Source organism: Staurois parvus, unplaced genomic scaffold (assembly GCF_062004578.1).
Source record: "Staurois parvus isolate SC_StPar_1 unplaced genomic scaffold, SC_StPar_1.0 ptg000652l, whole genome shotgun sequence".
Classification (NCBI taxonomy): domain Eukaryota; kingdom Metazoa; phylum Chordata; class Amphibia; order Anura; family Ranidae; genus Staurois; species Staurois parvus.
Genome location: NW_028318448.1, coordinates 420839 through 433072, shown reverse-complemented (window position 1 = coordinate 433072; position 12234 = coordinate 420839). Strand labels below are relative to the sequence as shown.

At 38.5% G+C, this 12234-nt stretch overlaps 1 protein-coding gene across 1 annotated transcript in view; it reads left to right on the top strand.

Moving 5' to 3' along the window:
- Positions 1–12234, top strand: part of PRIM2 (DNA primase subunit 2) — a 164024-nt gene that overhangs the window by 138818 nt on the left and 12972 nt on the right. The window contains exons 11-12 of the mRNA XM_089694116.1: positions 5031–5157; positions 8249–8331. Coding sequence (XP_089550242.1) covers positions 5031–5157; positions 8249–8331 — 210 coding nt within the window. The remainder of the gene's footprint in view (positions 1–5030; positions 5158–8248; positions 8332–12234) is intronic.

Genomic DNA, 12234 nt, shown 5'->3' with positions numbered 1-12234 from the left:
TGGTTGCGCAAGCATCATGATATGCGGATGTTTCTCATACTACAGTGTTGGGCCTATTTATCGCATACCAGGGATCGTGGATCAGTTTGAATACAGTTGCAAGAAAAAGTATGTGAACCCTTTAGGATTATGTGGAGTTTTGCATGAATTGGGCATAAAATGGGCTCTCAACGTCATCTAAGTCACAACAATAGAAGAACACAGTCTGCTGAACATAATACTACACAAACATTAGATGTTGCCATGGTTTATCTGCACATAACATGTAAACATTTACAGTGCAGGGAGGAAAAAGTATGTGAACCTTTGGACTTAATAACTGGTTGACCCTCCTTCGGCAGCAATAACCTCAATCAAACGTTTCCTGTAGTTGCAGATCAGACCTGCACAACGATCTGGAGTAATTTTGGACTACTCCTCTTCACAAAACTGTTTCAGTGTAGCAATATTCTTGGGATGTCTGGTGTGAATCGCTCTCTTAAGGTCATGCCACAGCATTTCAATCGGGTTGAGGTCAGGACTCTGACTGGGCCACTCCAGAAGGCGTATTCTGTGCTGTTGCAGCCATTGTTTTGTTGAATTACTGGTATGCTTTGGGTCATTGTCCTGTTGCATCACCCATCCTCTGCGGAGCTTCAGTTGGCGGACAGATGGTCGTACGTTTTCCTGAAAAATGTCTTGATAAACTCTGGAATTCATTTTCCCATCAATGACAACAATCCGTCCAGGCCCTGAGGCAGCAAAGCAGCCCCAAACCATGATGCTCCCTCCGCCATGTTTTACAGTGGGGATGAGGTTTTGATGTTGGTGTGCTGTGCCTTTTTTCCTCCACACATAGTGTTGTGTGTTCTTCCCAAACAACTCAATCTTGGTTCCATCTGTCCACAGTATATTTTGCCAGTAGTGCTGTGGAACATCCAGGTGCTCTTTTGCAAACTTCAAACGTGCTGCAATATTCTTTTTGGACAGCAATGGCTTCCTCCGTGGTGTCCTCCCATGTACTCCATTCTTGTTTAATGTTTTCCTTATTCTAGATGTGTCAACAAAAATGTTAGCATGTGCCAGAGATTTCTGTAGGTCTTTAGCTGACACTCTGGGATTCTTCTTTACCTCATGCAGCATTCTGTGCTGTGCTCTTGCAGTCATTTTTACAGGACGACCATGCCTAGGGAGAGTAGCAACAGTGCTAAACTTTCTCCATTTGTAGACAGTCTGTCTTACCATGGACACATGAACAGCAAGGCTTTTGGAGATACTTTTGTAACCCTTTCCAGCTTCATGCAAGTCAACAATTCTTGATCGTAGGTCTTCTGAGAGCTCTTTTCTGCGAGGCATGGTTCACATCAGACAGTGCTTCTTGAAACCAGTAAAACCAAAACAGGTGTGTGTTTTTTAAGGGCAGGACAGCTGTCAGCAACACATCCAATATCATCACACTGATTGGAGTCAAGGTTGGCTCACTCCTGGCTCCAGTTAGCTCTGGGAGAAGTCATTAAGCTAGGGCCTCACATACTTTTTCCTCCCTGCACTGTGAATGTTTACATGTTATGTGCAATTAAACCATGGCAGCATCTAATGTTTGTGTAGTATTATGTTCAGCAGACTGTGTTCTTCTATTGTTGTGACTTAGATGACGTTCAGAGCACATTTTATGCCCAATTCATGCAAAACTCCACATAATCCCAAGGGGTTCACATACTTTTTCTTGCAACTGTACATCAGAATACTTGAAGAGGTCATGCTGCTTTATGCTGAAGAGGAAATGCCCTTGAAATGGGTGTTCCAACAAGACAACGACACCAAACACTCCAGTAAACGTGCAACATCTTGGTTCCAGACCAACAAGATTGACGTTATAGAGTGGCCAACCCAATCCCTGGATCTTAATCCAATAGAAAACTTGTGGGGTGCCATAAAAAATGCAGTTTCTGAGGCAAAACCAAGAAATAGAGAAGAACTGTGGAATGTAGTCCAATCATCCTGGGCTGGAATACCTGTTCACAGGTGCCAGAAGTTGGTTGACTCCATGCAACACCGATGTACAGCAGTTCTCAGAAACAGTGCTTATACAACTAAATATTAAGTGATTCAAAGGAAAGCAAAATCTTCAAACATTTTTCAGTTTATATAGTGAATGTTTGAGTTTGTAAAGAAGAATACAAACACTGCTATTTTTTTAAACAGTCTAATAATCACTTTTCTGCTATTTTATTAGAGGAACAACACAAATTTGATATATTTTTCTTCACGTTTTGATTTGGAATAGAATGTGTAGTGTTCCCAATGCATTTGTGTGTATGGAAATAAAAGCTATTAGAAGGATTTTGAGCTTTATTCACTTTTTTCAACACACTGCTATTAATTTGAACACAACTGTGTGTGTGTGTGTGTGTGTGTGTGTGTGTATATGTATATATATATATATATATATATAAATTATTTATAGTTATATTAGTGCTTTGAAGAAAAATGCCCCCACTGAAAAATATTGGATTATAGTAGTAAACTTCAGAGTAATACGCAAAATGGCCACTGTCTCCAGAAAATATAGTACACGTTGATTAATTCCCTTCCCACCTTATGGTAGTCTTCTTGCTCAAAGGTAATACATTCACTTCATTATATGCATTTTTTCATGATTACATTGTGTGAGACCCTCTTTTCATGCTTTTATCAGGCTGCCTTTTGCAAAAATATTTACAGATTTATGCACATGAGTAGTAGAAATTAGGAAACGGTTGGACATAGCAGTTAATATAGATTTAATTTACAACAGTTCTATTTCAGAGGCTGTTTTTTTCATCATAGCTACTCCAGATAACACTTGTACTCCACTGTTAAAAGGAACATATATAGTACATTGTAATGGTTTTGTTGTGTTGACCAAATTTAAATTGAAATATCTCATGCTTTTTTTTTTTTTGTATATGTTTTATATATACTATTTAAAAAAGAAAGTTACTACAAATTTGCATTATGATTGCTTCCTTTCCTTTTCAACTTCTTTTCATTGTGTCCGTATTCATTCTTCTGAACCAACCACCACTTTATCCTTCCTATTGGCCAATGAGATAACTCATCGCATTAAAGTTCCAGTAGGGCAAGGTTAAACTTTCAGAGAAAAAGCCTAGATATGCATATATTCCTAGTAGCCTATATTTCGGGATATGATTAGGGTTTTTGATATGCCCTCAACAGGTAACATCAGTTATTGGATTGCAAGTTTGTGATTTTTTTTTTTGCCTACATCATTGCTACTTGATCGGTTTCTCACTGTTCCTATGTGTCAGCTATGAATACAAGTACATTATTTTCATCTTTTTATCAGGTTTTTAAATTCAAAAACAGGCATTTCTGAAACAGACAGGCTTCTACTGTATATAGTTCAAGGCCATTATCCAAATTGCCTTTATCATTTTTTGATAAAATTATACAGAAAAAAAATTTCAAGCACCTTGTTTAATAGCAAGTCTATTTTCTTTACACCTCTGCCTGAAGTGCCCATTTAAATAGCTTCACAGTGGCATGAAAGGCGTTACATGATGGAACACATGAAAGTAGAAGATTGACTGCTCTCTCCAACTACACCAGCATCTTGTAACAGACGAGAGTTTATTCTCCTGCTGTTTATTCAATGCCTTTGCTGGCTGTAAATTATATATTCATAAGCCTGGTAGTATCCCATCTGTTTCTGCCGAGTACGGCTGTTCTGCTCTGGGGATAATTATTTGTACAGCACATCTCATTAGATTACTGAATAATTTTGGTTCATGGCAGGAACAAGCAAGATCCGCAGTAAAGGTTGACTGCTCAAAGGCATAGCCAGACATTTTATGGGTGACAACTTCACTTCCAAGATCACAAGTCGACCAGCCACTCACTTAATATGGAGATTAATTTTCTTTATATCCGCAATACTGAAAAGTTGCTTTCCCTGCCCTGCTTAACATGTAAATACAAAGGCTTATGGTAATCTAAAGTATAATATATTGAGCATTTGACCAGGAATATAAACGCTTTTGTGTTGGGTTTTAAGGAGTAGTCGGTTGCACGCTTATGATTTAAAATAGCATTAAGGCATTATCAATTTCACGTCTTGCTAAGATGATAGCTGTAACAGGATAAACAAAATATGTCATCACCATTCAGCAATGAGGTGAATTACTGTGGCGGACTGTGGAAAAATAGCTAAACTGTTTTTGTTTTTGAATATCTTGAAACTGTGACAAGGGAAAAATATTATTTCTTAGCAGCTGTCCTAGGCTTGGTTTGTGCTCGGCAGTGTAAACACTTGGAAATGAATTCCCATCCATTTAGGAATAAATAATGCAGTGTGAAAGTTTTTGATCAGTATCCATCAATTTGCAGATGGTGCTCATGGCTTGAAAGCACTTTACATATCACAGCACTTTCTGTTTAATTTCTTGTCTGGTTAACCCAGTATTTACATCAGCTTTTCGTAACACTGTGTATGACTGTGTCTTGGAAGCAATAATATTGCTGATCAGCAGGTGGTGGCACATAGAAACACATACGCTCATCCTGTTAGGAATGTGCTGGTAGGTAAAGCTCCCCTTCCACCACTTTCATCCAATGTTTGTCACAAAAGATATGGCACAATCTGAATTGTAGCTTCTTAGCCCTTAATTGGTTCCATGGAATACATTGATCGCGTTCCTGCTTTATTGTCCACATCAGTGAGAGCAGCTTTCTTTTTTTTTGTGTGTCTTTTTTTGTGATTCATTGTTAAGTTCAGTAATGCAAAAGGCCAAATAGTAATATGTAACTTGTAAAAGAAATGTGTTTATTTAATTTTGTTTAGATTTAGCATTTTGTTTTATAATTTTGTAGGCTGTTCACATTACAGTGATAAATATCTAAGTGTTCTTGACTTCTTTACTGACTAGTTTCACCATATCCTTTAGAAAATATTACCAATATTGTAAAAAAAAAATTATAGAAATTATTACCAAATTATACCAACTTTCAAATTTACTGTATAAGTCTTTTAAAAAAGTCTTTGTTTTCAGTTTGACAAAGGGTATGCTTACAGCATTCGCCACAGCTATGGAAAGGAAGGAAAGAGAACAGACTACACACCATACAGTTGTATGAAGATCATTGTGTCAAACCCACCAAGTCAGGGAGATTATCACGGTAAGTTAATTTTAATGCAATATTTATTTTCAAATGCCCTGTGTTAACGTGGAACTAAACTCTCTTAATCGACATGAACTATTTTTAATACTTATGTGGCTAGCAATAGTAAATAAATTGGAAGGTATATTACTGTATATGTACTTGTTTTAACTTTTTTTTTTTTTTACATATCTTAAGTTGCTTCCAAGTTTCTGGCCTAGGCCAAAATGCTATCCTACATCCTATGAGTCATCTTTTTTTTTTTTTATCTTAAGAAGGGGAGGAGAGGGTTTCTCAGCCAAGCACACATTCCTGCCTGCACGCCTGAGCTAATGGCTGATGGATTCCTCGAAGTAAATGCTACATAAATCATCTGCCCTTACTCAAGATGGCTGTGATTAGAAATGCTACAGAAGATGTTTTTCAAAGTGGTTTCTCAATAAAATAAATCATGGAGACATGGATGGATGGGTACAATGAAGTAAAATAGCATTTTCAGTTTGTATGATACAGATACAGTTTAGCTCTGCTTTAATTTTTATATTCTGTTCTGTGATGCAGCATAGAGGTTGCACAGCCTCTTTCATACTGTAATCACAAGTGTCAGAGTGGCACTGTTGTGGGACTTCAAGTGTAAGTATGTGGTTCTCAACTGAACTATGGGGAATTTCCTAACCCTGCAGTCTAAAAAAGTAGCTTCCTGACACCCTGGTTTACAGCCACAGGACACACATTTTAAAGCTGCATTCTAGAGAGTCAGCCACTTTGTATTTATACTATGCATACCACCTCCTGGACTTCTCTCTATTATTTACACCTGACAGGTTTATTACACTCCTACAAGATATATTTGGGGTTGTGAGAGGAGAAAAGCACACACAGCAGGTATGCCCACCCTACCCTCTACTCCCCATTCACAGAATCCTTTGTATTTTGCAAATATGTTCTCATAATACAAAGGCTTCTGTGAATGGGCAGGGGAGGGGCAGACCTAGCAGCTGCATCGACTCACTTGAAGGAGCAGAGACCAGAGCATCCAGCATTGGAGCTCCAAAAGCTATTTTTCTGGAGCACAATCAAACTGTCAATGACAATAAAACAGATAAGTCTAGGAGTTGACAGACACCTCACTGGACTTTAGTCAAGCTATGCCTGCAATTTTTGCAAAGGGGCTGAATTCCTGGAGTTTGGCTTTAAGACTTGTAGCAATCAAAAAAGTGCAAATTCATATGCATGAGATAATGATAATAGAACACTAAATTATACACTTCCTTGTATGGAAGACCTAAAATATAAAGGACACTGCATTATCAGAAAGTAACAGATTTAAGATAAAGCTAATGGTGCGTGAAGTTTATGATTTTTCTACACACAAACTTTCAGCCTAGTTATTATCAAAGTGTTACTAAACCCACAAGTGTAAAATCAGTCTATATATGCAGTGAAGCATGCTTGTAATATTTACTGTGGAATCTAAGGGGTTAATCTTCCGCATTGTGTGAATCGGCTGCCTGATCCTGTCTTCTCTGATCCTCTCCTCCTTCTACTGTCCCCAATCCATCCAGCACAGAGCTATTGGAGTCACTCTGCACATGCTCAGTTTAGTGTGTATTGCCAAAGAGTTTTTCTTTGGGAGATTGCATGTGATAAGCACAGGGCCAATCAGCACTGTCCAGTCAGAGGGTCAGGGGTCCTGCAGCCTCATAGGACAGTGAGAAAATGAAAAGTCCTACAAGCTTTAACCAGTGCTCTGCTAGACGCTGATAGAAGTCACAAGACATATACTACTGATGAGGAAAGGTATTTAGTAATTTGTATTTACTAATATAATTGCATCTCCATGTACTGTGGGAGACCAGATATAGTGAATGCAGGGTCCTGTATTTAGTACCACTTTAAAGGACTGTCTGTCTACATGTCAGTCAGCACAGTAACCTACAGTGCAGAAGAATCTCATATAAGAACTCCACATGCACTTAGTTTTAGAGAGGTCTTCCAAAACATGTGGGCACCTATTACACTTCAGAAAAAAGAGATTTCAAACTTTCCATATCTCTTTGTCTCTTTACTTGGTGCACTTAATTTTTCTCTCTTTTCTTGACCCTTCCCTGGCACCTCTAGACAAACAGCAGCCTAAATCTAAGTCCTCAAATTATTCTAACCACATTTCTAAATTTGAGCATTGGGATTTGTACCATCACACATGATTCAGCACCACCGTCCACACTATCATGGGTTAGATCTTATATTATGTTTTTTTTTTGTTAAATATAGATTTTGTCCAAACGTAGCAAAAATAAGTTTAAAAGTATATACACTGGGAGCAGTTAAAGTAAAATTGATAAAAAAAATAGTTTGTTTCCATTTAAAGTGAGTTTCATGAAATGTGTATGGGCCTGGTCTTCTGAAAATGCTAGTTACCTGGCTATATTAGACTTAAGTACTTCTGAGTCACAGACAAAGAACAGGTATGCTGTAAATGAGTGTCAGAAAAGTGTCAGAACTCATCTATACCTGTTACTGGTGAACAAGCCCTAAGCTACATTGACATCCATTCTCAAAAAAAGAGTTTAATGTTGGCACCCTCTTTTTTATTCCCTTGTGAAGGAATTTCAGAAAATAGCCATCATTTCTTTGCTAAAAAATATTTAGTTTAGAGCCAAAGTATATACAAGAATTAAGGTAGACACACATCCCAGTTTGGTGTGTAAATGGTAATGAAGATGAAATGCTCAGTCCAGAAACACCAACATTATCTTTTTTTTTTTTTTTTTTTTTTTTTACTTCTGTGCTTACTAAATAGAACTCTACTGGTCGCATGTCTTTGTTTTTAATTAAGTTATTTTCTTCACAGGAAGCAAATGTTGTCTTGTTTCTTTTATAATGCTCCCTGGAAATTTTTAATCTGCAATGCTCTAATAACCATAGAAGACCTATTTGGGGGAAAAAACAATACAACAGTCTCCAGTATGAAGAATTAACTTTCCCTTTATCTTCATTAGACTTGTATGCAATTAGAAGTAATTTAGTCACTTTAGTAAGTATGTGTTTATTTTTCCCTTCATTTGTTAAACAAACCACTTTTGTTTCCTTTTCTTTCCTCTCAAAGGTTGTCCTTTTCGGCACAGTGACCCTGAGTTGCTGAAGCAGAAGTTGCAGTCTTTCAAAGTTCCTTCTGCAGGAATAAATCAAGTATGTACACATCTTTATTTAATACAAAACAAAAAAAAAAGTTACACACCCTGTATAAAAAAGCTCTGTATCCTATTATGTAAAATATGCAATACACACTGATGTGACTTTCAAGCACAGTCATAAGAGGATATTTACCTCAATACAGCTCTTTCTGCTTTTCCTTCTCATGTTAAGGAAAGATGAAGATATTGCACGGCTTAATAATCTGACTTAAGTTTTAGTAGAATTCCAAAAACCTCAACACAAAGCTGAGATTCGGCCCCTGCCGCCTCCCCAAAATAAAATTACAAGTCTGCGGCTACAAATACTATAGCTGCTGACTTTCAATATTATGGCACTTACCTGTCTATGTGTCCAGCGGTGTCCTCACCCCAAGCTGATTCTTCAGTTGGCTATCGGGTGCTGACCCTGCCACCTCGACTAAGGGAAGCCTTGCGACTTCACCGGTGGTTTCCTACTGCGTGAAGCACGCTGCGCTTTGTGAATGGGCCGCAGTCCTCTGGGACTCTGGAAGTGGGGGCAGGGGTTGCAGTGGCAGGGGTCAAAACTTCTGGCTCAGTTCACTGTGGCAAACTGAACCAGAATTGGGCACGGTACTGGTCAAAACCAGGTACCCGCCCATCCCCAAAAGGTGCTCAATGTGGCAGCGGAGGGGTGGAGGAGGCAGAAAAGTGGAGCTTCCACTTTTGGGTGGAACTCTGCTTTAAGGCAGTAGTAAACCATTGCCTTTTTTCTTAAAAAAAAAAAAAAAAACCTGCAAGACAATGGCAAATTGTGCTAGTATGCATTACATACTAGCACATTATGAAGTGCTTACCTTTGAATGCTGTCACCACTGACAGGGCTTCCATCTTCATCTGGTCTTCCTTCCAGGTTCGCGTGCTCCGGCCATCTGACTGGCCGAGCCATGATGACATCACTCCTGCGCATGCGTGTGGGAGTTTCAGCTATGGCATGGCGCTCTAAAGGGATGGTACAAGTATGCTGTCCCTTCAGAGCGAATGCGCCGGTGACATCACTGGCAGAATGCAGTGTGAATATCTCCTAAACCGTGCAAGTTTAGGAGATATTCATTGTACCTACAGGTAAACCTTATTATAGGCTTACCTGTAGGTTTAAGTTAAAAAAGAAAAAACTTCCACTTTAATAGAGAGTCTGTTCTGTGCCAACATCCATAACTATGAAGTGGATAGCCTCGTTCTACTAATAGTGATGTTCTTGATTATTTTAATTAATCACAGTCTATTGTATGAATAAGTTCTGTCTTGTAACATTGCATTGTTGCATGGCATTTCTTACTTGCAGTCTCTTGTAGCATGCCATTGCTTACTTGCAGTCCTTTGTAACAAGACCACAAACTCTTGGCTTTTATAATAATGCCCACCATGCACTTCTCCTCTGGCACTGCCCTTCCTTAACATATTTTGCTTCATATTCCAGTTTTCTGCTCCTGCTGCCAATGTTTGGCTCTAGATTTTTTTAATGAAATGAAATATTTTTTTAATTTTCAGCTTTTGAATATAAACATTTTATGTGTGTGGCCCCACCCACACAGCCATGTCATTCATTCACAGGGACCAGGGAAATGGCAAGTCTCGTCTGCCACTGTGACAGATGAACTTGTAGTATTAATGCATTGCAAGCATGCTAATCAGCACGCTTACCATTCCCACTGCCTACAGCACAGGTACTGTTTGCCTACAGTTCTGCTCAAGAAATGTCTGCCTGGGCAAAGAGCTCTAGGCAGTTTGTGTAGGATCTTGGCATTGCACCCACGATACACTGGTCGCGGGTGAAGCACCCTGCAGGCTCCTGTCAAAAAAATAATAAATGCATGTTTTTTTCTGAAAAAAAATGTGCATTTATTATTTTTTAGGAAGTTTTTGGCCTTTTAAAAGCATTTTTACTATTTTAATAACTGTCCAAAATGTGTATGCTTTTTCCTGTGGATTAAAAAGCTACTCTTGTGTTTAAACTCTCTAATATAGTGAACAACCTTGAAAGCCCAGAGCATTATTGTAGGGATTGCTTCTATTAGAGCCCATCATCCTTTTTTGGCTCAGTATCTTCTAACTGCATGCAAGCACTTTGTTGATATTATCATAATTTAGTAATTTGTGTGTGCTGCAGTTGTGAATTTCATTCCAGTGGAGGTAAGGCAAAGCTCTTCCTAAGTATTCATGCTTTTGCAGTCATTGGGGAAGAATTTATCTTCTGGCTTATGATGAAAGAATAGCATCATATGAAAGAGGCACCAACTTTACATCTGATTAAAGTCTGGTGCAGTGTGCCGTAGGGAAGACCATCTGGGATTGGCATGTCTCCCCTTCAATGATCTGATCTCAGCCTGGCAGCCACTAACATGATTAATAGCATTCAACTCTAGCACATTATGAGCAAATTAAACAGCAAATTTGGTTTGTGTGTGTTAGAAGATAGGCACAGTACAGTTTTGTGTGAAAACGACTGTGAAACCTTTGAAGTTTTCTGGATTTCTGCATGATTTGCTCCTCCTAAACTTTTGTCTGATCCTCTTTAGTTAAGTAATAATGAAAAATAAATGCATATTTAATAAACACACACAGCACTGTCTTTTGTAACATTTTCTGCTAGAACTTGAAATTCATTGCTATCTCAGTCACTGCTAGGCATCCTAGATCTTGGGTATCAAAGAAGCCCAACAGTTACCATCCCTTCACATTGCTTGTTAGACCCATGAACCCATGCTTTTTTTGTGTGTGTGTTGTTTCAAAGGGAGATTTTGAGCAGTGGTGAATTACTTTCAATTAATAACAGCCTGTTGGACTAATTAAACCCAAAATCTTAACTCTTCCATTCATATGAGAGTTTGCTCTGACACTGACAAACCAGTGCTGGCCCATTCTTCTCCATTCCTTTGTCTATTGGCAGACACACTTGAGGAATATTCGACCATACCTTTGCATACAGTGGTCTTCCAAGCATAGGGGCAGATTCAGATAAGGCCAGATCACATTTTAGAAGTTGTTTAGAAGTTGTAAAATAAATTTTAAAAAAATCTCATTACTATTTCTAACACGAATTAGTTCAAACCTGTAATTGCTTTTTTGTTTTTTTCTTTCTTTATCACATTGAGATTTATCAGCAGTAAATACATCTTAAATTTAAAGCCTGTTTATAAGACTATAGTGCATGGGTAATTTGGGTGGGGGGAAAGGGAAAAACTCAAACTTTAAATACCCATAATGTACCATTACCTAGAGCAGCCTTTATCAACCATGGTGCCTTGAGGTTTCTTCAGGGGTGCCTTGGCAAAATGTCTAAACATTTTCCAAAACTTGTATACAAGCCAGTGGGTAGAACAAGCCTGCCTTTTATTTCCACAAATCCACAGGTTTTCATTGGGCACCATTACGACCTTCTAGCTGCCGGCGTCCTGACAACCAATCACAGCAGGTGATAAGGATGAATTTCAGTTGCCTGCACAGCATCCTTGTCTGACCCTCCCCTGCCCCTCTCCATCAGTGTTGGGGTCACATTAGCTCAGTGGTGGAGAAAAACTGAGAGAGAAGAGAAACATTGGAATACTAGTCAGTACCAGTGTGCGAAAGTGTATTTGCTTTGGAAAAATAAATCACCTCTAACATAGGGTGTCCTACGTGTATAAATGTTGCTGTGTTACTGTATATAAAACTATTAGAATAGCTTTTACATTTTAGAATGGGGTGCTTAAAGATTGTCCATAATTTTAAAGGGTGCCTCAGGACGATCCATAATTTGAGAATGCCTTGACTGAAAAAAGGTTGAGAAACACTGACTTAGAAGAAGCGTGTCTCGAGAGAAATACAGGGGCTTTCATTGGTGAGCTGCTTTTTACAAATGCTATTTTCATAGCTGTTAGGCTGACTCACTGAATTCAGT